The sequence below is a fragment of the Rattus norvegicus genome, chromosome 11 (assembly GCF_021556685.1).
Source record: "Rattus norvegicus strain SHRSP/BbbUtx chromosome 11, alternate assembly SHRSP_T2T, whole genome shotgun sequence".
Lineage (NCBI taxonomy): Eukaryota > Metazoa > Chordata > Mammalia > Rodentia > Muridae > Rattus > Rattus norvegicus.
In genome coordinates, this window is record NC_141544.1 from 57,075,724 (window position 1) to 57,101,622 (window position 25,899).

At 41.4% G+C, this 25,899-nt stretch overlaps 2 protein-coding genes across 3 annotated transcripts in view; one reads left to right on the forward strand and one right to left on the reverse strand.

Moving 5' to 3' along the window:
* Window positions 1-484: 484 nt before the first annotated feature.
* On the forward strand, window positions 485-11,318 carry Nit2 (nitrilase family, member 2). Its single transcript, NM_001034126.1, is given in 10 exon segments — window positions 485-534; window positions 1,459-1,577; window positions 2,607-2,727; window positions 3,680-3,768; window positions 5,637-5,730; window positions 6,192-6,266; window positions 7,287-7,365; window positions 8,748-8,846; window positions 10,690-10,745; window positions 11,070-11,318. Coding segments are annotated over 10 exon segments (831 nt in total). The 5' UTR covers window positions 485-527; the 3' UTR covers window positions 11,162-11,318.
* A 2,476-nt stretch (window positions 11,319-13,794) lies between these two features.
* The window catches only part of Tomm70 (translocase of outer mitochondrial membrane 70), a 39,933-nt gene continuing 27,828 nt past the window's right edge, over window positions 13,795-25,899 (reverse strand). The window contains exons 8-12 of one of the 2 annotated variants that reach the window (XR_015632781.1): window positions 22,852-22,959; window positions 21,791-22,747; window positions 20,230-20,327; window positions 18,515-18,637; window positions 13,795-15,748 (exon numbers count right to left, since the gene is read on the reverse strand). Coding sequence is in view for 1 of the 2 variants with exons in the window: in NM_212519.2 (NP_997684.1) it covers window positions 15,595-15,748; window positions 18,515-18,637; window positions 20,230-20,327; window positions 21,791-21,907; window positions 22,852-22,959 (600 nt within the window). In the remaining variant the exon portion in view is untranslated. 2 annotated transcript variants of the gene reach the window in all.

A 25,899-nucleotide genomic window follows, 5' to 3' on the forward strand; every position in this document is an offset into this window, starting at 1 on the left:
ATTTAGGAGCAAGCTCCTGAAATCCTGCTAGCCTAAAACAACCAGGTCACGCCCTCAAGCCAGTCAACACGGAGCATCAGTCATATCCTGGCCACTGCTGTGATCCAACCTGGAATTTACGTCCTTCGTGTCGTAAGTAGGGCCTTTCTACCCCAAATATTCCACTCCTTAGCCATTTATGGCACATCACTTTTTTGACCTTGCTTTTGAAGGCCCTATGTAAAGAATTTGAAATTATCACTTCTTGGTGTATGCAACCGCAAAGGGTGAGCCATTTGTAGTACGGGGCCCAAGCAAGAATGTAGCTCAGTGGTAGACTGGAACTGAATGTGCACAAAGTCAGAGGCTCACGCACCAACACAGCACAAAACAAAACAAATCTTCAAAGCTCATCGAGGCTCCGCCCCTCGGCCCAGCCCCGACCACGCCCCTTCCGCGCGCCCGCGGCTCCGCCCAGCCTTCCGCGCTAGGCAGAGGAGATTGACTGGCTGCAGTCCTTGCGGCGTCTGGCGCTCCGGGGAAGAGCCATGTCTAGTAAGTGGCTCGTGGCCTGGTTGTCCAGCTCCCAGCAGGAGCGGAGTCCTCGGTACGGCGGTGCAGATGAGCCGGCTGGGTCCGTGCGTCCGCCGATCAACCATGCGGGTGGCTCTTGTCGCCGGCGTCCGCGGCTCGGGGAAGCCCAGGGGCGGCGGGCCGAGCGAGCACAGGCCTCTGCCCAGGGCATCCTGCACTCTAGGAGCTGGTCGGCTTGCGGGTTGGGTGGTGGTGTCAAACTCGTGACTCCGACTCCCTCGCCTCACAGAGCGGTGGATAATCGGACCTCTCACCGATATTCGGACCTCACTCCGATATTAGCCTGATTGTTGCGCCACTTTGTCCAGTGACGTGGTGCGGCTTTTCTACAGCAGGCTTCCTCGTCTGTAAAAGTTTATGGGTGCAATGACCTGTCATATTCATGTCAATATTGTTCCCATAATGGGCCAGTCACTCGCGGTGTTTTCGTGCCTTCCGCCCCCTCTTGTTCATTTTCAAAGTCAACAGCTTTTTTGAGAAGGTGAAGCAACAAGTCTTGCACGCTCAAGACCCCAGTGGAGGGGTTTCCCTGTGTCAGCCTGCAGAGGGCGCTTTGCACCAGCACCAAACCTGGGTCGGGACTATACCTCGAGGCTTTTGGGAGAGGAGAGGCTAAAAGCAAATTAGTTTTATCCTCCCCTGACTCAGGAGCAGAGATAGTCTAACTTCTTAGGGTTAGGAGAGATATGAGTTTCTGTGATACTCTGGTGATAGCTCAAGGTCAGCCAGGGTTTTGTCACTGTTGGAGATAAGCCTTTAGATTGCCAGATTGGGACGATCAAAAACCGTGTATGTTCAAACAGTGCTCGAAAGCCTATTTGAGAATCCTGGTTCTGGGCGAACTTAGTGGGCAGATCTGACGACTTCTTGTTTCTTTGTCCTCAGCTTTCCGCCTGGCCCTCATCCAGCTTCAGGTTTCTTCCATTAAATCAGATAACATTACCCGGGCTTGTAGCCTAGTCCGGGAGGCAGCAAAGCAAGGTGCCAACATAGTTTCTCTGCCGGTAAGTATGGGGGCAGCCTGCCCTTCCTTAGAGCTGTGGGCCCACCACAGTACTGCTTGCTGCCAGTGGTCCTCTTGTGTCCCTAATATCTTTTAGAACCCTAATATTGATCCGTACTTGTCTCAACTTACACGAAGACTAGCAGCGACCTTTGTCATAAGATGTCTAACACAAGTCTTGAACAAGATCACCTACCCTGTTCAGACCAGGAGTAAGAAGTCCACTGGGGGACTTCCTTGAAGATAACACACTCAGGGCCTGTCCGGTTGCTTGGTTCCTTACATAGTTAAGGAACTTACTCTATACAACAAACATCAGTTACAGGACTCATCGGTACCTGGTCCCTAACCTTGGTCTTTTGTTAGTTTATGTCGGGTCATTCTTCAGCAGAATGCCTGGTTCCTAGACACTGACCTTAAATGCAAAATGAGTGAATTTAAATTGAAATCCAGTTAATGTTTTCTGACTATTAACCTCTTGTTTTCTGACTTGTCAGAGGATTGCTGAAGGCAGATGTGTGTTTCTGTTAGTGTCATTGTCATTTTTAGTGTCTGTGTCCTATCCCTGTTTTTGTTTCATCCTCACCCATTTTCTCTATCCATGAGAAACATCATAAAGGTGTCAGAATGGAGTAGGAAACAGCTTACTTACAATTAATAAAACAGTGTGACTTCTGTGGCTCTTAGAACTTTTAATGCATAACTTTTATTGCTTTACCTAATTAGTGGTAAAATTTGGGGTTCCAGAATCATCTCAGGATTCCAAGTCACAGAGTAAGCATGATTTGTGAAGGGCCTGGATGTCCAAGAGCTGGTAATTCCACAAGCCGCAGGGCTAGCCTTCTGCCAGGTCTCCAGGGCTGGTTGCCTGTCTGCCCTCAGTATCACGTTCTTAGTTCCAGCCACGTCTTTTCCTGCTGGTGTCTTATCTGCTCCAAGCAGACCTGGAAGTGCTGTGCTTCTGCTTTCTGCAGGAGTTTAAATGTGTTGTCTGGTTTCTCCCCTCTTTTCTTCTCTAACATGACTCTAGGAGTGCTTCAATTCTCCATATGGAACTAACTACTTTCCTGAATACGCAGAGAAGATTCCTGGAGAGTCCACAAAGAAGCTTTCTGAAGTCGCAAAGGAGAACAGCATATACCTCATTGGAGGTAATTTCTTCCATGCAGAGTGACATGTAAACATTAAAGAACACTAGGATGACTTCTGTTACACTTAAATATTTAAACATTAGCCCTTGATAACAGTGAGGTTGCCGGGGGTGGTGGCATACACCTATAATCCTAGCACTTAGAAAGCTGGGGCAGGACTGTAAGTTCAAGGCCCACCTGGAATATACTTCAAGATATACTAAGTATGAAAAATGCAAGTCCAGCATGATTATAATAGAACTTAGATTAGTCCTCCTTTAAATGATGGTTGTACACTTTCTCATAGAGATATAGATCTCCTAGTAAATACCATAGAAATGCTCCAACCGGACACTGATGACATCCCCATCAAAGGACTGGTTAAAGAGCTAGATAGAATATGACAAGAGAAATTTGACCTGTGTTCTATGTGCTGATTACAAACAAAGATCTCAATAAACCTCCAGAGGTTCAATAAACATAACGAACAAGGTTATCTGGTGTCAGCTGATCATGATAGTTAGGGACCAGAAATGACTAGGTGCTGGCAATGCACGGAGCATGTACTGGATTGGCTCTGTGACGAAGAAAGGCTTGTTTGTGTCTCAACGTTCTCGTCCCAGGGCCGTGGGATTCAGTTTTGTTCGAAGATGTGGTGGACTCAAGCAATGGGGAATTTGAGTTTGCTCTGATGTTACATATTAACTGTTGCTCAAGGGCCTGACTGAATTTCAGGGCCTTTTGGTTATTTTTTAAACCTTTCTCTGACATCTGGACTAATTATATTTCATCAATAACTTGGAACTTAATCACAGAAAGAATTATTTAAGGGGAAAGAGAATGCTTAGAATAAACTTTATTATTGGGCCCAAATGACTAGTTACCAGGCCTTTACCTACCCTCACAAAGTTATTGGGCTATTTATTCCTTTTTGTTATTGTTTTGTGTGACTGTATGCTTCTCTCAACGGAAGGCTCCATCCCAGAAGAGGATGATGGGAAACTGTATAATACCTGCGCTGTGTTTGGGCCTGATGGAAATTTACTGGTAAAGCACAGAAAGGTGAGTAGTGCAAATCTCATCGTCTTCATTTTCTGTTTCGTGCAAGGATGTAGATGTAATTAATCTTTACATCACTGGTTTTGCATGGTTCAGCCTTGTTGAATTTGTTGCTCCATGTAGGATCTCAGACACACCATTAAATAGTAGGTGCTCTCAGGTGGGCGGTGCTAGCACATACCTGTTTGTTTTTTTCTCAAGAGAAGGCTTCTCTGTGTATCTTTAGTTGCCCTGGAACTCACTCTATAGACCAGGCTGGCCTCAAACTCAGAGATCTGCCTGCCTCATGCCTTTAATCCTACCCTGGACACAAAGGTGGATGGATTTCTGAATATGAGGCTAGCCTGGTCTACAGAGTGAGTTCCAGCCAGGGCTACAGAGAGAAATCCTGTCTTAAAAAAATCAAGAAAGAAAAAAGAAAGTGTTTTTGTCTCATTTCCAGTCTCAGAAGGAACATGTTCACTATTTTACTCCTAAATACTGTTTTAGAATTGCTTACTATGACTTTTACATGAATAGCATTCCCTTCATAGAAAGTGTGTGTTTTGTTTCGAAAACCATGGTTGGCTGTAGAAGCTCAGCAGACATAGGCTGGAGGTAAAGCTCAGTAGTAGATGCTTTCATCCACAGGCAAGGCCCGGGTTTAGTCACTGTCATTGCCCTGACCCCCAGCCCCTCATACACAGCATACATTACTGTCACTCAGTATATGTCTTTGAGATCATATGGCTTTTTCTTTTATTATTGCAATAAATTACATTGGTTAATCTTCTGATATCAAGCCACATTTGTTGTGCTTAAAACAAAAATCTTACTTTAGCTAGGCATTTGGTGGTTCATGCCTTTAATCCCAACACTTGGGAGGCAGAGGCAGAGGCAGAGGCAGAGGCAGAGGCAGAGGCAGAGGCAGAGGCAGAGGCAGAGGCAGAGGCAGAGGCAGAGGCAGAGAGGCAGAGAGGCAGAGGCAGAGGCAGAGGCAGAGGCAGGTAGATCTCTGACTTGGGACCAGCCTGGTCTACTGAGTTAGTTTCCAGGAGAGTCAAGACTACAGAGAGAAACCCTTTCTTGGAAAAGGAAAAGGAAGGAAATAAATCTTATCTGTAATTGTTTTGCAAAATTTTACCTGGATTTTGTATTTTTCTTGAGACAGGCTCTTTCTGTGTAGCCTAAGCTGACTTTGAACTCCAATAGTGCAGACTGGCCTAGAACTTGTGGCAGTCCTTTCAGAGCATTTTTAGTGCTAGAAAATTCCAGACATGTGCCACCATGTCGACTTACTTGTTCTCAAATGCTGCACATACTTTTGCTTTCTTTATTGGTGGTGTTTTTAATTTTTTTAAATTTTTAATGTGGGGTCTATGTAGGTTGACTATCCTTGTAGACCGGTCTGACCCCAGACTCACAGACATATCTGTGACCTGTCCCTGCTTCCCAAAGGCCTTTTCTTCTTTTGCCAGTTCTGTCAGTTTGATTCTGATTCTGAGAAATCTTCCTTAGCATTGAGAGTGAGTAAAGGCAACACGCTACGTCCATGAGGAGCCTGCACGTTTTCACAGATGGAGACGACAGGGGCTATAAAACCCACATCACCTTCCTGTTTTCCTGTAGTAGAAGGGATAGGCAAAATTGTTAACCTGTTCCTTCAGGGACTGAAAACAAGATAAAGACATTTATGAAGACTATGCCTAAGATCCTACACAGAGCAAGAAGATAAGTGGTCAGATGTGGCCAGTTGTAGGTACAATATAGCCAAAACCAGGGATGGTGTTTGTGCTGTCAATCCCATGCTGTCAGTCCCTGTCATCACAGCTGACACGACTGCCATGAGGCCTGTGGGAAAGTGGTAACCAAATCAATTGTTTGTGGTGCAGATCCATCTGTTTGACATTGATGTTCCTGGGAAAATTACATTTCAAGAATCCAAAACACTGAGTCCTGGTGATAGTCTCTCCACGTTTGATACCCGTACGTACCGGTTAAGTTTGCCTCTTACAGCAATCCCAGAAAAGAGGAGCAGGTATTTTCTCTTCCATGTCTAGCTCTAAGTTTTTCATATATCCACATTAAAGGTTCAGAATGGAGTAAGCTGTCAGAGAACTAGAAAGTCTGGAGAGAGTGAAAACCTAGGATTTTGACGTTGCTCTTCCATTGGGTTACAGCCTCCTGACCATGGTGTCCAGGGCGTTCCTGTGGGCCACCACTGACACACTGTACTTAATAATGCACTGTTTGGAACAAATTCCTCAAAGCTATCCTGAGGCTGTGAATGTTGTCTTTGAATGATGTCCCAATAGGATTGAACTTACAAACTGTCTGTGTAGGAGTCCTGAGTTAATTCTTCCTAGTCAGTGTTTACGATCGGAACTTTACTCTCCCGTCCTATGCCAGAGTTTCACGTATCTGTGCATTGCTCTGTTTGGAAACAGCTTACTGCAGAGTGGGCCTGGGCATCTGCTACGATATGCGCTTCGCAGAGCTTGCACAAATCTATGCACGAAGAGGTGAGTTAGGGTCACAGGTGGGTGACAAAGCTGCTCGGAGGTTTGATTCTGGGGTGGTATCTATGGTATGAAGATAGCCCCTAACACAAAGCTGCTTAAAAAAAAAAACCCAAAACACAAAGAAGTTTGCACAAAATGTCAGAGGTGGTGTTAATGTCTCTGCGTCCAGTCCTTCCACAACTGGCTACCTAGACTTGTGCTGAGCAAGGGATAATATGGTTACAGGGTGGGTATGTAGGATCTCACACTTTATGTAGCAAAAGCTTTGTCTGGAATATCCCCTTTACCCTTTGAGTCCCCAATACCACTATACTTGGAGTCACATGAGGCCAGGTAGAAACGGAGCCATGATCTCATGGATTTCCTCACTCACATACACAGTAATGATTTGCTTTGGACAACTTACTGCCTGTAAGTCAGAGTGAGGTAAGTCAGAAGACCCGAGTTCTGGCTCTAACTCTTCTCCTTAGCACAGTACTCTCATCAATCACTTTACCTCTCTGAGGAGGTGTGGTTCCCTCAGAGGACTGGTGTGACAGGAATGGGAGAACTTACAAACTTCTGATGCCATTCAATGAATAGCAGTGTCCTTACTAAGCTACTGAAGTCACTGACACTTAACTGAGTGGCATGGATGACCGACAGCTGTTTAGCAGAGAGGTGCATATACCTGGGCTTAAGAGTGTGTGAAACTGTACTGCCCTAAATAGGTTGGAAAGTCACATCGTCCATCTCTTCACTATGTGGTGCTGAGTGTCTGAGGCCAAGCCACATTTTGATAACAGCACTCTTTTTAAAAGTGAAGGCACAAGTCTGACATTAGCCATCCATTGCACTTTTCTTGCGGCTGTTTTAGAGGTATATGTCTAGAAATGTTAAATTCAGAGCCTTGTCTGTCTTACAGTCTAGTAAGACTTTTATGTGGGTGGGAAAGTTTGAGTTTGTTTGTATTTGATGAGGAATAAAGGGAGGGAGTAATTGAGTGCTCACCACTGCACTTTGTCTCCCCCGACACTGGAGGCTGCCAGCTCTTGGTGTATCCTGGAGCTTTCAATATGACCACTGGACCAGCCCACTGGGAGTTGCTTCAGCGAGCCCGGTAAGAAAGGAATCAAGCATCTCAGTGTTGATAGAGCTATCAGCCTTAAATGGAACGCTGCCCTTGCCCCAGCTTGTCCTGGTACCCAGATGCACTTAGAAAGGATGACAGATGCACTTAGAAAGGATGACTGCATAGAGCTCTGCTTAGGTACTGTCTCCGATGCCATAGCAGTTCCCTCAAGAGATGCTGGGGTTACATGTGCTACAGTGACTTCCAGTTCCATCCATTCTGCAATGGCCGAATGCCACTCTAATATTGTACATGGGTACAGTCTTTTACCTACTCAACAGTTAACAGACACACAGGATGTTTCGTTTCTTGGCTCCTGTGACAGTCCATCAATGCTGGGTTCAGATGATGTCTTCCCATGTGGCATTGTTTCCTTTGGACTTGTACCTTTTAGAAGGATTTCTGGACCACATGTCCTGTTTTTACCTGTTAAAGACAACTCCACTGCTTTCCACAATGGCTATACTAATTTACTATAGTGCACTAGGGTTTTCTCACAGGGACTTAAGCTTCTTGATAATGACCATTTGAACTACAGTGAGATAGTGCTGTGGTTGGCCATCCTGGTTTTGAGTTGCCTGATGATTGGTGGTATTGGGGCCTCTAAAAGTGTGTTGGTCGGTTGTGTTTGCCAGCTGTCTGTCATTGTGACAAATGCCTTAGAGAGAACACAGAGAGCTGGGAAGTCTAGTGGGCTGTACTTTCACGTTTCATGTCTCACCTGGCTGGAGTCTACTGCAGTCTTTTCACCTGAGGGAAAAAGAGAGGCCAAGGTTCAGGGGTTCTTCAGGGGTACCCCCAACTGCCTAATTTCTTCTCTCTGTCCTACTTCCTATAAAGGTTGGGCAACTTCCCCTTCTAGTAGTGCTGTAGACTGTGGACCAGCCTTCAAGTACGATTTGCTTGATTTTTTAAAATGTCTCGCTCTGTTGATCTTCCTTAACAGAGTGTCACTGAGTAGCCAAGGCTAACCCTGAACTTTGATTCCTCTTGCTTCAGCCTCTTGGTTGGTGAGATTGGACAGACTTTGACTTTTTGCTAGTTTTGAGTGGAGCTGTGTTTTTGTGACACTGAGCTTGTCTAGGTAGAATTATTAGCTGCATACCTGCAGATATTTCTGCCACTCTGGAGGTTTTTCTGTCCATTCTTGGTACCTTTGTTTGCTGTACAGAAGACTGATTATAAGCCCATGTGCCTCTCTTGTGTTTGTTTCTGTTTTAGTCCCCCACAAGTCTTTGCTCGTTTCAATGTACCCAGCCTTTCCCTGTGTTTTCATAGTTTGTCTTTTTTAAAAGAGCTGTGTACTTGGCTAGAAACATGTTGCAGGTCTGCAATGTGCAGTGTATTTGTTTTCTGTCTGCCGACTGCAGAGCTGTTGATAATCAGGTGTATGTGGCTACAGCCTCTCCTGCCCGGGATGAGAAAGCCTCGTACGTGGCCTGGGGACACAGCACTGTGGTGGATCCTTGGTAAGTATGTCTTAGGCTGAGCTCAGCTGGAAGTTGAAGAATGATATAGGATCATCTTCCTGCAACTCCTACCCACTTTTATCCACGTATCCTGACAAGCATGAGGAAAGCTTTTACTTGCAACCCACAGGAGAAGGAGTTGGCTCTGGTCATCTTTGCTTGTCTAGGTAGTCTTGGCAATCATATAAATAAACAAGGCAGCAGCATGGACAGGTAGTTGGTATTAGGAAGAGATTCCAGAATTCTTAGTTTGCATTTGGCTAAAATTTAGGCTGAGTGACTGGTCCAAGGGCAGGAATGAGAAGCATTACTTCCCATGTAATGATTAGAGAATGGGGGAATGGGTTAAAGCAGTTCTCAATCTGTGCATCATGACCTCTCCACACATATCAGATATCCTGCATATCATATATTTACATCATGATTCATAATAGTGGCAAAATTACAGTTATGAGGTAGCAACCATAATTTTATGGCTGGGGGATCACCACGACATGGGGATCATAACATTAACAAAGTTGAAAACCACTGGGTTAGAAGAAACTGGCTGTCCCCCTGTGAAAAGTAAAGCATTTTACCACTGACTAAACACAGAACATCTGTCCAGTCACACAAATGTTTCTCCATTGGACAAATCACATGTTTGGCAACTGTGTCATTTGACAGCATACATTCACACATAGCATTTCAATCAGACATGTATCCTTACTAGAACTTTGAACTTCAAAAGTTGGCTTTGGTCCTACTTCTGTGTATGTACACACACACACACACACACACACACACACACACACACACACACACACACACACACACGTATTTCTACAAACTCAAACAGAACACTCTCCAACCCAAAATAAAAGACCTTATAAATAATCCGTCAGGGGTCCCAGAGAGGAGTGGGGAATCCCTCAGTGTATGTGTGATTCTCAGGTCTATGGGCATTGGAGAACTGGGTTAGACTGGTTTGTCATGTTCCTGTGGAGATGTTGGTGACAGAGGAATTGCAGGTGTTACGTGCTCTTCCTTTTTATTTCTGAAGGGTTTTGAGGCCTATGTTAGTGTGGTTGGTGCCTGGGATGGGGTGACATTAGAGAAAGAACTTTGAATTCAGCAGGACAGATGGGTGGAAATTAGAGAAGGATTTAATCAAATGAAATTAATAGTATTGGTATCTCATCCTTAGCTGATAAGTACAGTAAGTTACTGTGCCTGATGGCTTGTTTTGACATATTTGGAAATTAATCATTTCTCCAGATATATTACTGAGGCTCTGCATTGGGCCAAAGGCTGGGTACTGCAGTTTTCCAGAACAGAACACCTGGACTTTTGCAGGGCTGTTGCTCCTGTCAGCACACTCTTAGCACGTTATTCAAGCTCTGGGTAAAGTTTTCTTCCAATCTGAAACTCAAAAGCACAGGGAGCCACATAGGCAGGTAGAGGTTGTGGTAGATCTGGGCCTTCGACAGGCCTAGCCTCACTGTCCTCAGGTGTGGCTGCAGTTTGGGGGGCTTGAGGAACAGATGGAGACCTTCTTTGGAAGGGGCCTCTCCGAGTAGTATTGGGACTTCCTGTTGACAATTGGTATCTGTTTTCAGATACTTATAATCATGGACAAGCTATAATTTTCTAGCAATGTGCAGTTTATAATACATATTCCACACTTTCCTCACTAAGATTCACAGGATTCTCATTTCTACACGATATGCCAAAAGTTCTTGAACCAGAATTTATACTATGTCCTTATTTCAGACCTTAGAATCTTTCTTTTGGCCTGTTATACAAGGAGAAATTACTAGATAGATGTCGGTGAATCTCTATTCTTTCTCTGGATTTCCTTCAGGGGGCAGGTCCTAACCAAAGCTGGCACCGAGGAAACAATCCTGTACTCAGACATAGGTAAGATTTGCCCTGTTCTGGTTCAGATTTCCGGTGTCCCCACTGCTCTGAGGCCACATTTTGTGGCTGGTCACTTGGAAGAACCCCTTTGTGCTCTGTGTATATCCTGGTGATACTGTTTTTGAGGATGATCTCTGGGGCTTTGTCTCACTGGGTTTGTTTAGTCTGAATTGACCCAGAGACAACCCAGGTCACAGCATCCAGACAAGGCAAACTTTCCTGGCTCACTTGCTGAGACTCTGGTTGTTTTTAGTTTGGGGATGAAATTTCATTGTTCGGTAAGTAGTTGCAAATTAGTAATCATGTATATTTCTTGTTTTACAGACCTGAAGAAGCTGTCTGAAATTCGGCAGCAAATTCCCATTTTAAAACAGAAACGAGCAGACCTCTATTCAGTGGAGTCAAAGAAGCCTTAATGGCTTTCTAACCTGTCACAAGCAGAATGATGTTCTGTAAGACGAGCAACTCTACCACTCTACCAAATCATTTTTGGGATAGGGCCCTTTCATGTTAATTCTACCAATGATCTGTGACACCAGGCCCCCTATTTTAATTAAAAGATCCGTCTTCAAATGTGCTTGGTAACAATGTTCTAGCTCTTAACAAGTTAGCCTGATGGTTCTTAGGCATTTTAGGCTCAAGATCTTTTGCACAATTAAAATCCGAAGCCTCTAAGCACTTTGGTTCCACGCGTACCTTGTGGTGGGCTGGTCCTAGCTGTCTGAGAAAACGTACATTCACAGGAACACTAACTTTCATGGTTCTAATAGCCCATCGACATGACACTTTCAAAATTTTTTATTAAAAATTATTTTCATACAGCATATTTTGATGTTTTTCTTCCCCAATTCCTCTCTACTCATCTAAATTTATATTCTCTTTCAAAAACAAAAACTCCATAAAATGAAAATCAAAATTAACAAGCAAAAGACCAATAAAGACAAAAGGAAACAAAAAGACCACAAAAAAGAAAACAATGGAGCTTAACGTGCCACTTGTAAACAGAAACAGATGTGCAGCTGGGTCCTGTGACCTATACAATATTGCTTTAGCACTGGTTCAATACTGGTAAATCAAAGCTTTTCTAATATATAAACATATAGACTATATTTTTCTTACAGAGTAAGAAAACCAAGTGACTCTTAAAAATAAATGAAGTATACAATTTGGCAAGATTTGGCACACATACACATACATCTTTGAAATACCAATCGAGAAAGTGAGTATATGTACTACCACCAGAAGTTTCCTTGTTAGCATTTTGGAAGATTTTTCTTGTCTGTGTGTGGGTATGTGCAGGTGCTGAGGTCAGAAGAAATACCCTAGGCCTGGAGTTAGAGGTATTCATAAGTTGGTCAATATAGGGACTGAACTCAGGTTTTCTCCCAGAGCAGCAAGCACTCTTAACCACCAGACCATCTCTTTGGCTCCTCCCTATAATTTTGTAAACTCTCTAGCTATTCAATCGCTGGTAAGCTTTATCACCATAGAGAACTATGAGTTTTCTAGAATTATGTAAAAAGTGACTTACAACCTAGTACTTTTATTGGGTGTTTACCTCACCTGTATATCAGCGATGTATTACTTGTTGATGGACATTTGAGTTCTTTCTGCATTTGAATGAAGAAGTTAGAAATGAACAAGCTTTTCATACCTGAACAGTAGAGCTGTGGGCTTACATAGCTATGTCACTGACAAGCTGCTTGCAATGTGGCCATGCCATTTTGCAGTGCTGCCAACAACGGTGTAAGTTCTAGCTTTCCCCACTCCTACCCACTTCAGCCTAGTATGGCTAAACCCCACTCCTATCCACTTCAGCCTAGTATGGCTAAACTTTAGTGTCTTTCCTTTTTGCAGATGGCGCCTTGCTACGTAGCCCAAGTAGACCTTGAACTTGGGATCAACCCTCTTACATTAAACTCCCAAGTGCTAGGATTATAGGCACAATGCCAGTACCCAGCTTCCTCTCAGTAAATTGAGTATTTCTTGGGCTGGTAAAATGGCTCAGTGGGTAAAAGCAGGTCTCTTCTGCTTTGTACCTGATGACCCTATGATGGAAGGAACCAATTCTATAAAGCTGCCCTCCACATGTACGCTTCGCACAACTAATAGACAATTAAAAAGTGATTAGCCACTGATACTGACATCTTTTCTTGTGTATCTTTGCTGAAATCAATTGATAACCTTTTGCCTATATTTTATGGCTTTATCCTCATGGTAAGTTGCTTATATATTTTGATGTACATGCTGTGTCATAGTCTCCCGCTCTAAAGGGGGAAAATGACATTTACCCGTCCTCACACTGGGGATTAAGCCCAGATCTCCCATGCTAAACATCCTCCTTGCCACAGTTACCACTTCACTTATTCTTAGTGGTTACCATTTTCCATCTCGTTAGGTGACCCCATCTCTGCCACCTGAGAACTGAGAGTACAGGCTTGTGCCACCATGCCTACGAACTTCAATTTTTTTTAAAGTATTATTTGAAGAGCAAACTGTATATTTCCACAAAGGCCAACTTACTTTTTATTCCTTTAAAATGACTGTTTACGTTTAGTCATTTTGAAGAGGGAGAAGGTGTCAGATCACCTGGAACTGGAGTTACAGGCAGTTTGTGGGCTGCCACACGAAGTCCTGGGAACCAAACCTCTCCAGCTCTATTTTCCTTTAAAGATGCCCTTCTTCTGGGTCCTCTGAAGTTTATGGCTTTAGCTTACTTACATTCTCAAGTTCTCTCCATGGTTGACACTATGATTAAACTCCCTTGTGGAATCAACTTGAAGAACATGATAACATGACAGATGTTTTCTAGGCTGCTGTACAAGCCTACGACACAGATAAAGAACCAATTCTCACTACTGCTCTTCACAGAGCTTTGTTTCATTCTTAGAGGGATGAATATTTGCAGGAAATTTCATGACCACACCAATAAAAACTTGTATATGCCTATCTTCAAAGTTAGTTTGAATCAACAAGAAACTGACTGAAGGTTTCAGTTAATAAACAAACAAATTTCCTATCGTTCTGTTTCAAAAATGGATAGAAAAGCTTGAATGTAGTATTTATTTTGTGAATTTACATGTGAAGCCATTTACAAAAGTAAAGATACAGACAGATGCAGCTTTCAGTGCAGTTTCAAATATGTTCACAACAAGCAAAAACGTTTTTGAGTATTCGGAATGACAGTATTGAATGGCACATGCTTCAGTGTTTCCTACCCAACCCCAAGAAGGAGGGAACAGGAGAAGATGTCCCTACTAATGTAAATACAACCATGCAAATAAAGACTCTTAAGCGAAGGGTCACATTCAGAGGTGTAGGACATTTCTGCATTTAGGGCTATCATCACCGGAGAATTATTTCACAACACAATGGAGAGCTCTCCAACTGTCCATTATACCAGTCGTCTCAAACTATGTTAAGTGCTCCTATTGGCTTACCAGCATTGTCCAAAAACTGACTTTAGAAGGAGTCATTTCTAGTATTTCCTAAAAAGACAGCATCTGTAGACAAAATCATTTGGTTTCAGTGGGATAAAGCACCCTTTTAAATAAGAGTGTAAAATGCTCCTATACTCTCAACAATGTAAACTATAATTAGACTTTGTCCGTAAGTCTTAACAGGCTTGCTTCTTTTTTTATCATTTCACTTAAATAAACCTACCTGTCCTGGATCTTGGAAACAGACTCAGTAAGAACACATCCCTCCCCAACCAGAAAAATCCAGCATATAAATAAGTAAAAGGATAATCTTTAAAAGTGATGAATAGCAACAACTTAGAGATTCAAAAGAGAGGATGAGGTACAGATAAAAATGAACAGAACAGGAGTAAAATCAGCCGTCAGTATCGCTGGAGATGTGGGCGTGGACCATCAGTCCTTAGAGGACAAAGTCACCTCAATACAAAAGTACTCTGTGTATCGGACATCTCTGAAAATACTGGCTCAAATCCCTTAAGTTAACAGCCACAGCTACACCACTAAAGTTTTTATTCCAAAAAAGTATGCCCTGGCTCCAGGACTGACATCCTTTTTGAACCTTTACCAAATTTCTGTCACTAGAAAATTCAAGCTAATTAAATATTCCTATATATCACACATGTACTCCATGGGTATGTGGGTTGTTCACATACACCCACATTCTTTAAAAAGCATACTATTGAATAGTACTTACTATGGAATAGGCACAGGCAAGTATACACATGTCTCGTTCGTCTTACCTTCCTCGTTCAGTCCCTCATTAAGTCTTCCTGTACAAGTATCAATCAGAATATTTTGCTTCTGCATAATTTACTAAAGTTCTACAGAATCAGAGGCACTGTGCATGCTGACAATAGCTTAGTCTTTCAATTTTACTGAAATCCATATTGAAGCTTTTCATCCTTCAAAAAAATTAAAAAGGATTAATTGAATAAAAAAGAAGTCTATTTTACAGCACTTACTATGTTAAAGACTAACACACTATAAAACACTCACATATTATACAAACAGCTATAAAAACAAAATAATTCAGAACATAATCCCCACCCCAATATTAAAAAAAAAAAAAAACCAAATCAACAAATCAAAGTTTTTATTTGCATGGCCAATTACTGTTTGTATTCTACAACTTTGTTTTAATATCCCTTTAACAGGTTCTAAGCTTTTGTTGCACAGGGAATAAAAGCTGCAAGACTGCAAACTTCCTTGAAGGCCACGCCCACTACACCTAAACATGAAACAGATGTAATGACAACATCACAAAGGGAATACTGAGTTCCACCATTCAACAATTCATGACAGTGTCTTCAGGATTCAGTTGAAGAGGGGGTAAACTTCTTTTAAAAGAGTCAGTCTGTTTCCCCTGGTGCTTATAATGTCGGTGGTTTTAATCCGTATTTCTTTGCTACTTCTGTCTGGGCATGGGCAGCATCACAAAGTGAGTACAGATGAGCCATCTCCATTTCCGACTTGGCCAGGTTGATAGCTTTGTTGAACATGTCAATGGCTTTCTCCATGTTTCCTCTAAAGGAACAAAAATTCAAAGATTCTTCAACAAGCAGTTCTCAATAACCAATAAAGTTTACTGTGCTGCATGAAGTCTTTAACTATAATTCTAGTAAAACGTTTCTTTCATAATAAAGAATGCCTAGCACAGCATACTGAAAACACCAATGAATTTACCTTACATTCCAATATCCACCCCCATCTCTCCTCCCAACCCCTCTGTCCCCTTTACCCCAGAGAAGGGGGATGCCCCTGTGAGTATCATTCCACCCTGGCATGTCCAGTCTGCAGGGATAGGCACATTCTCTCTCACTGAGTCCACCATGGCAGCCTACTCTGTCCACATTATCTTGAATCCTTTGTTAAATACAGGCTGACTAGGGCAACTAAGTTGGTTACTTAAAAATCATAATTTTCCTGGTTCCTAAGCCTATTTATTTCTGATGAAACATGTGTCTTCCCACAACACAGAACACTAGTAGCCCTCAAACGCTTGCCCCTTGAAGGCCTGAGTCCACACTCTTACTACCTCATCTCTTACCCCAAACGTCCAAACCTGAGAACTTCCATGCAGTCAAGGGTCACAGTCAAACCTGATCACAAAGAGCCTCGGATTGTTGCCTCTGCTTACCTCTGATCAAATCCCTACCTTTTAGGGTCCACTTCAAGTACAGTATTGTATATTCCCCCACCTTTTCTTCCCAGAAGAATGAAATACTTCACTCTTAATATTCCTTACAGTTCTATTAGCCCTGTATACAGAGGCAGATGCAAGTTTGCACTACCTTACTAGCTCATTTGTGGGTATCTTTCAGTTCCAACAGCTAAGTAAAGGTTGGTAATTTGTGAGTAAATGGATGAATGTGCTATGGCTGATAAAATTTACCTCTTACACTCCAGTGTGGCTAAGCTCTACAGTTACTAAGAAACAACTGTGTAAGGTAAGCAGTATTATCTATGTGTGCATGCATGTGCATAATACTTAATTACATGTGTGTAATCCTGCAACTAAGAGCAAGTCTAGGTAACTCAGTGCCACTAAAGGTGACCATTTTAAATTCCCATAGTATATGGCTAACATAATTAACTATTTTTGGTTTATATGGATCTGTTTTGATGATAGCTAAATGATCTGCAAAATATTAGTATGACCAGCAATGCCAATCTGTAAAATATCAGTCTAACCAGCAATGCCAATCATCTAACTTTAAGAGAACCTCTAACTTCCCTATTCCTCCATATCAACCTTCAGAGTTTGTGTAGAATCTGCCGCATGCCCAGCTGTAGTGCAGGAGAATGAACTCGGTCTCAGGCAAGCTACCAAGCACTCTATCAATGAAGCACAATCCCCAGACCTACAACTGACTTTTTAAAAAAAAAAAAAAAAAAAAAGTTTCCCACGCATTGGTGTTCTGCCTTCATGTCTGTCTATGTGAGTATGTCGGATCCCCTAGAACTGGAGTTACAGACAGCTGTGATCTACCACGTGGGTACTGGGAATTAAACTCAAGTCCTCTGGAAAAGCAGCCAGTACTCTTAACTGCTGAGCCATCTCTCAAGCCCCTAAAATGGACTTTTATGGTACAATTTACCATACAAAGAAAATTCCCTTAACCCTCATCCTTTTAAGGTAATCTCTATGAATATACCTTAAATTAAATATCAAGTCTTTTTATTTGCACTAATCTAAGAAGAACCAGAGCTCTGCTCAAGCATAGTTATGAACCACTGTTCTATCTTAGTAAAAGAATTATTTTTTATTACAAATTAACATAAGAAATGGTATTTGTATACCTGCCATCAGAAGAATCTGGCACTGGCTAGAAGAATCACATTTTTTTGTCAGTCTTTTGGAGGAAAGAGAGCCACAGGAAAAGCAGACTAATAGGTAGTTAAGAGGACTTATGCTGATTCCTGACAAGTGATGGTGGCAAGATTAGTGCCTTGACGTCAGGGAAGTATGGACTCGAGTCTTGCCCTCAGTAATGTATCACAGTGGGACCTTGTCAGCCTCACCGGCCTGGGCATTTGTTTCTGTACACTTTAATTATACACTGCAATTGTTATAAAGATGGGTTTAGGTCAACAGAACTGAGATTTGAAAGGTACTGAAGACCAGTATTTAGTCTACAATACATTCTGGAGGAAATGCCAACATTAAGAGGGCATAGTCCACGACAAATATAGCTGTCAACATTAAATGTAGACCTTAAGTGCAACTCTGGGTAAATATTTAAACAAAACAAGTTAGGGAAATCAGAAGTGTAAAAAGTTCAACCAAACCAGAGGTTTCACGAAAACTCAGCAGCTCAGAAGATGTGTTACAACCCATCCAGTTTCTTGGCTGGCTGCTTTCTTGTAGCGGGATCCAGGTCCCACAACAGCCTAGCTATCTGTTCCTTGTTACCTGCACTGACTAAACTATACTTCAGGTGTTTCTGGTCTTCCCATGGGAAGGATAAAAATGAAAAAGGAAATCATACACGATAAAGACCGAGTCTCACTTTTTTTATTTCAGAGCTGGGGACCGAACTACCATTGAACTAAATCCCCAACCCCGAGTCTCACTTTTTAAGGCACAAGCCTGACAGCTTTTATAAGTGTAACTTTTAATTTGGAAAAATAATGAAATGAGGCAAATTCGAATTCCCCAATTTTTAGGGAAGCCTGCATTAAAAGTACAGCAAGCTTTAAAAATGCAATCGATACTGATTAATAATCAAATATATGTAATGAGAACACAAAGCAGTAACTATATCTGTAGGAAGCAGCTTGAGAAGTTACCTCTGCACTTCAATAGTCCCCATGGTCTCATACGCAAAGTCACATTTGTTGTCAATTTCAATAGCTTTGCTGATAAGCTCCAAACCTTTATCCAAATCTTGCTTCCACTGAAGTTGAAGTAAACTGGATTTGGGATGGGGAGGTGTGAGAGGGAGAGAAACAGTTAGATGGACCCAGTACTGACAGAAATATAAACATATGATTTGGGTTCTGACCTCCATAAACAAGTAACAATTTATAAGGAAAGCAAAGACTACAGCAGAACACACGCTGGAGGCTTCTGGTTTCCATCTCTGATGTTGAGTACACGGCCACAGAGTTATAAGTCATGCTCCAGTACCCTTTCTTTCTGCATTTCTAAGAAACAGAGACAACTGATTTTGAATGCAAATACCAACCCCTGTTTCATTCCCTTCCAACTCCTGTCCTACGACCAGTTTTGACTGCTGGAAGGTCCTAGAGAAGAGTTCTGAGGGCTAAAGTTTCATATTTTTGGTCTCATTTCTACTCTGCTACTGGCACTGGCTAATTTCTAGTTGTATACTCTGCTTGTTGTCTCAGTTGTGTTTGGTTCCATTTCATGGAAATATAATGTTAATACCCATTGTGAAAAAGTTGTTCTGTAAATTAAGGCTGCTTCTCCTTTTACTCTGATAATATATTTTATCTTTACAAAATAAAACTGTTGCATTATTTTAAACTTATTGAATATATTATAAATTCTGAATCATTCCATACAATCATTTCAAAAAATTAAATGTAAACAATACTTGCTTTACAGTCTTTACAGTTTTTCACATCATGTGTTACGTATGGTTGTATAAATGTATGGTGCATATATTCAAGTGCTAGTAGAGAAAGGGACTCGGATCCTGGACCTGGAGCCACAGGCGGTTTTGAGTTGCCTGACACCATGCATGCTGGGGACTCAACTCGGGTCCTCTAGACAATAAGGACTGCTGAGCAATCTCATTTCTCCAGTCCTTTCCAGTCTTTAATTTCAAGTCACCATTTTTTTCCTTAAACCTCACCCATAGATGTGTATCATAACAAATACAGCAATTATTTTAAGCTTTTTAATTTTTTGAGAAAGGCTCTCACTAGCTCAAACTCAAGATCCTTCTGCCTCAGCTTCTCAATATTTTAATCTTTATATAGCTTACTTTCCTGCATGCATACATATATGTATTACAAATTAACCTTACAAATGGCCATTATGGTACATGCTTTAATCCCAGAACTTCCAGGGAAGAAGAAGAGGAGAAGATGTGTTCAAAGTCAGCCAGCAAAACATAGTGACACTGACTCCAAGCACACAGACTTGCATTCTTAAGAGTTCTACACAATGGATTATAATTAAAATTACTAGAAACAGAAATACTATGAACTTACAAACTCACTGGTCACCTTGAGAAGTAAAATAATACATATTTGTCTGAATGACACCATTAGGCTGAATATCACGTAACTCTGCCACCAATGATTACATATTTTGTTTCATCTCTATTGTGGCAAGCATGTATCCAAATTCATACATGCACACAGATATAACAGATTCATATGCCCAAAGATTAAAAGAAACCCTACATAATGTAATAAATTCATCAATTAATTGATAGGTCTACTATATCTGAATCGTTTCTGTAAGGCTGGAAGAAATAGTATACTACTGTGAAAGAGATTTAGTATTTTATTGAAACCAGGAAAATACATACCCTTTATGAACATAAGTTGTAGCATTATCTGGTTCCAAATCAATACATTTATCATACATTTCATCAGCTTTACCAAATTGTTGTTGATCTGTTAATGCCTATGTGAAGAAAGACTTTAGTTACAATGTAATTGCTGACAATTTAAAGTGTACTCTTTATTAAGTATTAAAATTTATTCACCACCAAATTACAGCTTGAAATTAATTTAAGTCAGTTTAAATTTTATATCTTAACAGAATCAAAGGGTTTGGGAAACAGTAGAATATAGAAGAGCCTACTTTTAATGATAACTATACTTGTATTTATAATTTATCACACTATTATTAAGGGGATTAGTCTGAGGATTAGTCATTTTAAAGGGTACATTATAAATATGGTAACTGTTATTAGTCATCCCAAAACTACTGACGTGGCTAAAAACTTACTTTCATAGACATTATGTCTGGGTTTAACTTCGGAGGTGCTCACATCTAAGCTTTGAGAGTTAAACAATATATACTATATAACTTTTATAGAAGCTATGGAAAATAAATTTTAAATGTAAATAGATGTATGTAAAAAGTTATATTAAATTTTCAGTGCAGTTATGCCAGTTCATATTTTTGAAGAAACTTTCTAAAAATCAAACCCATCCAAAGGGAAAAGAGAAATGTGCAATTTGGAAACAGGCTGCAGAAAAGATCTTCCTGGATTACTTTCACTAAAGGGCAGCGATCCTTCGGTTTTCTGTGGGGTACAGAAATGTATACCCTGAACTCCTGATCCCATGGCAAAGGTGCGGATGAGTTCGGGCCGTTACAGCATAAATGGTCACTTGTCACTGTTTACCTTTACAGGTCACAGCAGATGCTGAGTTAGTTTACAGTGTAGTGAGCCATGTTTCATTTTGATAAAGAAATGGAAAGAACTAAGACTGAAGAGACAGCAACTTCTAGGTGGTTTCATGTCCCAGATCATCAGCTGTTGCCCCATGATGTTGTAGGACAACTTCTCATAGGCCTCCTTCAATAAACCCTCCAAGTCTCTATGAAAGGTCACTAAAGAGCATGAAAGAAAATAAAACTACCAATCTCACAAAGGGATTAGGATTAGGGGAGGAGTCTAACAAAGACTGCAACAGTTTAATATTTTCTATTTCTGTGATAATTTGGCAGTATTTTGTAATTAAGAAAAAATCTGGGCACAGTGGCAAAGGCTTGGTACTTTGGAGGCCACTTCATTCCCGATTATGGTTTCAAGGCCAGCCTGGATTTAATGTTGGTTTAAATCTTGCTTTTTGTAGTTCAACTCTAAAACAATAAGTAAATCTTCAAGAATTGTTAAAGGAGGCTTGGTGGTGCATGCCTTTAATCCCAGCACTTGGAGGCAGAGGTGATGGATCTGAGTTCAAAGCCAGCCTAGTCTATATATGCCAGCCAAACCTACATAGTAAAATAAGCAAAGAAATAAGCAAGCAAGCAAGAGATTGACTGAGGGAGTGAGCGCCTGGAGAGATCAGGCTAGCATAATTCCATGCTAGATTACAGTTTACAGATGCAGTCCTTAAAATTTTTACACTTACCTGGGCATAAAGTGCATAGCCTTCAGCACACCTTGGAAATTTCTTTATGACTTCTTCAAAACCTTTCATAGCTGCCTGGACTTGCGAAGAATTGTTTGCTGTATATGCCTGCCGATACTAATTAAAAATGAAAACACTCCAGTCAAAGAGCTAAAAAAAAAACCCCTCTGGAATCTTAACATATTACACTAGACACAGAACATTACATAAGCATTTCCAGAAGAGCAGGTGAGTCACCCACCCACCTACCTCCCTTCCTTCCTGTGTAAAGGATTAGGAAGTGTGGCTTTTTTGGAAATGGTATGTTCCTGGGGTGGGCTTTGAGGCTAGGCCCGCTTTCTCCTACTTAGGATCAGAGGTAAGTTCTTAGCCACTGCTCTAGCTTCATGCCTACCTGACCTTTGACATACTCGGACACAATGATAATGTGTTCACCAAGTAAATGTTTCCTTTTATAAGCTGCCCTAGTTATGTTGTCTCTCCACAGCGATAGAAAACTAAGACATGTTAACTGAGCACATAGATGTCATAATTTTGATGTACTTTTCTGTAGTGCCAGAATTCAAAACAAGACTTTACACATGTTAGGCCTCCACATGCTCTATCACCAAGATACATCCCACCTATAGACTTTTTAATGTAGTAATTTCATTTTCATATTAAACCTATAATACTTATGATACAACTTTCTTTAGAGGGAAAATTATTTTAGGGTTGGCCATAGGAAAGCAAAAGCAGTTAAGTCTTGTCATTACTATGACTTATTTCCTCAAATTATTTTTGACACTTTCATACTAGGTTCTGGTAGAGATATAATTCTGCTGTAAACTCAGGAGCGGGGTGTGCAATGCACAGCTATGATAGCACCAGCAGGAGGCTGGGGCAAGAGGGCTGTGAGTCCAGGCCAATCGCACAGTGACACATGCTTTCAGATGCTTCCTTCTTGAGTTCACTGTTCTGAGAAAAAAAACCAGATGATTCTGCAGACAATATGATACTCACTTTGCTGGATACTATGAAATACAAATGTGTACAAAATCACAAGTTAAAAAGGTACCTACCAATGCAAAACACTTCTGAGCCTGTGCCAAAGCAAACTTCGGTCTTAGTCTGATACATGCATCAAAATCTGCCACTGCTTCTTCAACTAGATCCAGCAGGATTTTCAGCTAGGGAAGGAATACATGATTAAATGCAACAGAACAAGAGGCAGAGCACTTAAGCTTATACTGTGCTTCTCTTCTGCTGTCAGTTAACACTCAGCGTTCATTATTATTCACCGTAACATTGCTTTGCAGTGGGGAAAAAAAAAAAAATCAAGCTGCAATTTTCAAACCTTAAAACTAGTGTCTGATTAAAAATAAAACATAATTTTCATTGTAATTTGAATAAAAAAATAAGAAATTAAAAAAAATTAAGGGCTTCAGTATTTAATTTCAAAGTTGGTTAGAAATTTATACAAAGAGACCTCACCGCCTGGTCAGGTGGGCACACCTAAGGCTGCAGAGCTGAGGAAGACCACCAACACTGCCCACCCCTGCCCACATCCCTGGCCCAAGAGGAAACTGTATAAGGCCTCTGGGTTCCCGTAGGGAAGGGCCCAGGAGCGACAGGACCCCTGCGCCTGAGACACCGCCGGAACCTGAAGGAAACAGACCAGATAAACAGTTCTCTGCACCCAAATCCCGTGGGAGGGAGAGCTAAAACTACAGAGAGGCAGACACGCCAGGGAAACCAGAAGAGACTGCACTGTGCGCACATCCAGACGCCAGAGGAAAACACCAAACGCCATCTGGAATCCTGGTGCACGGAGGCTCCCGGAAAGAGTGGCGCAGATCTTCTCGGTTGTTGCCACAGAGGAGAGGACTTAGGCAGTACCCCACGAGCACACTTGAGCCTCGGAACCTCAGGTAGGACCAACTTTTCCCCTGCAAGTGACCTGCCTGGTGAACTCAAGACACAGGCCCACAGGAACAGCTGAAGACCTGTAGAGAGGAAAAACTACACGCCCGAAAGCAGAACACTCTGTCCCCATAACTGGCTGAAAGAAAACAGGAAAACAGGTCTACAGCACTCCTGACACACAGGCTTATACGACAGTCTAGCCACTGTCAGAAATAGCAGAACAAAGTAACACTAGAGATAATCTGATGGCGGGAGGCAAGCACAGGAACCCAAGCAACAGAAACCAAGACTACATGGCATCATCGGAGCCCAATTCTCCCACCAAAATAAACATGGAATATCCAAACACACCAGAAAAGCAAGATCTAGTTTCAAAATCATATTTGATCATGATGCTGGAGGACTTCAAGAAAGACGTGAAGAACTCCCTTAGAGAACAAGTAGAAGCCTACAAGGAGGAATCGCAAAAATGCCTGAAAGAATTCCAGGAACACACAATCAAACAGTTGAAGGAATTAAAAATGGAAATAGAAGCAATCAAGAAAGAACACATGGAAACAACCCTGGATATAGAAAATCAAAAGAAGAGACAAGGAGCTGTAGATAGAAGCCTCACCAACAGAATACAAGAGATGGAAGAGAGAATCTCAGGAGCAGAAGATTCCATAGAAATCATTGACTCAACTGTCAAAGATAATGTAAAGCGGAAAAAGCTACTGGTCCAAAACATACAGGAAATCCAGGACTCAATGAGAAGATCAAACCTAACGATAATAGGTATAGAAGAGAGTGAAGACTCCCAGCTCAAAGGACCAGTAAATATCTTCAACAAAATCATAGAAGAAAACTTCCCTAACCTAAAAAAAGAGATACCCATAGGCATACAAGAAGCCTACAGAACTCCAAATAGATTGGACCAGAAAAGAAACACCTCCCGTCACATAATAGTCAAAACACCAAACGCACAAAATAAAGAAAGAATATTAAAAGCAATAAGGGGAAAAGGTCAAGTAACATATAAAGGCCTATCAGAATCACACCAGACTTTTCGCCAGAAACTATGAAGGCCAGAAGATCTTGGACAGATGTCATACAGACCCTAAGAGAACACAAGTGCCAGCCCAGGTTACTGTATCCTGCAAAACTCTCAATTAACATAGATGGAGAAACCAAGATATTCCATGACAAAACCAAATTTACACAATATCTTTCTACAAATCCAGCACTACAAAGGATAATAAAGGGTAAAGCCCAACATAATGAGGCAAGCTATACCCTAGAAGAAGCAAGAAACTAATCGTCTTGGCAACAAAACAAAGAGAAGAAAAGCACACAAACATAACCTCACATCCAAATATGAATATAACGGGAAGCAATAATCACTATTCCTTAATATCTCTCAATATCAGTGGCCTCAACTCCCCAATAAAAAGACATAGATTAACAAACTGGATACGCAACGAGGACCCTGCATTCTGCTGCCTACAGGAAACACACCTCAGAGACAAAGACAGACACTACCTCAGAGTGAAAGGCTGGAAAACAACTTTCCAAGCAAATGGTCAGAAGAAGCACGCTGAAGTAGCCATTCTAATATCAAATAAAATCAATTTTCAACTAAAAGTCATCAAAAAAGATAAGGAAGGACACTTCATATTCATCAAAGGAAAAATCCACCAAGATGAACTCTCAATCCTAAATATCTATGCCCCAAATACAAGGGCACCTACATACGTAAAAGAAACCTTACGAAAGCTCAAAACACACATTGCACCTCACACAATAATAGTGGGAGATTTCAACACCCCACTCTCATCAATGGACAGATCATGGAAACAGAAATTACACAGAGATGTAGACAGACTAAGAGAAGTCATGAGCCAAATGGACTTAACAGATATTTATAGAACATTCTATCCTAAAGCAAAAGGATATACCTTCTTCTCAGCTCCTCATGGTACTTTCTCCAAAATTGACCATATAGTTGGTAAAAAAACGGGCCTCAACAGGTACAGAAAGACAGAAATAATCCCATGCGTGCTATCAGACCACCATGGCCTAAAACTGGTCTTCAATAACAATAAGGGAAGAATGCCCACATATACGTGGAAATTGAACAATGCTCTACACAATGATAACCTAGTCAAGGAAGAAATAAAGAAATTAAAAACTTTTTAGAATTTAATGAAAATGAAGGTACAACA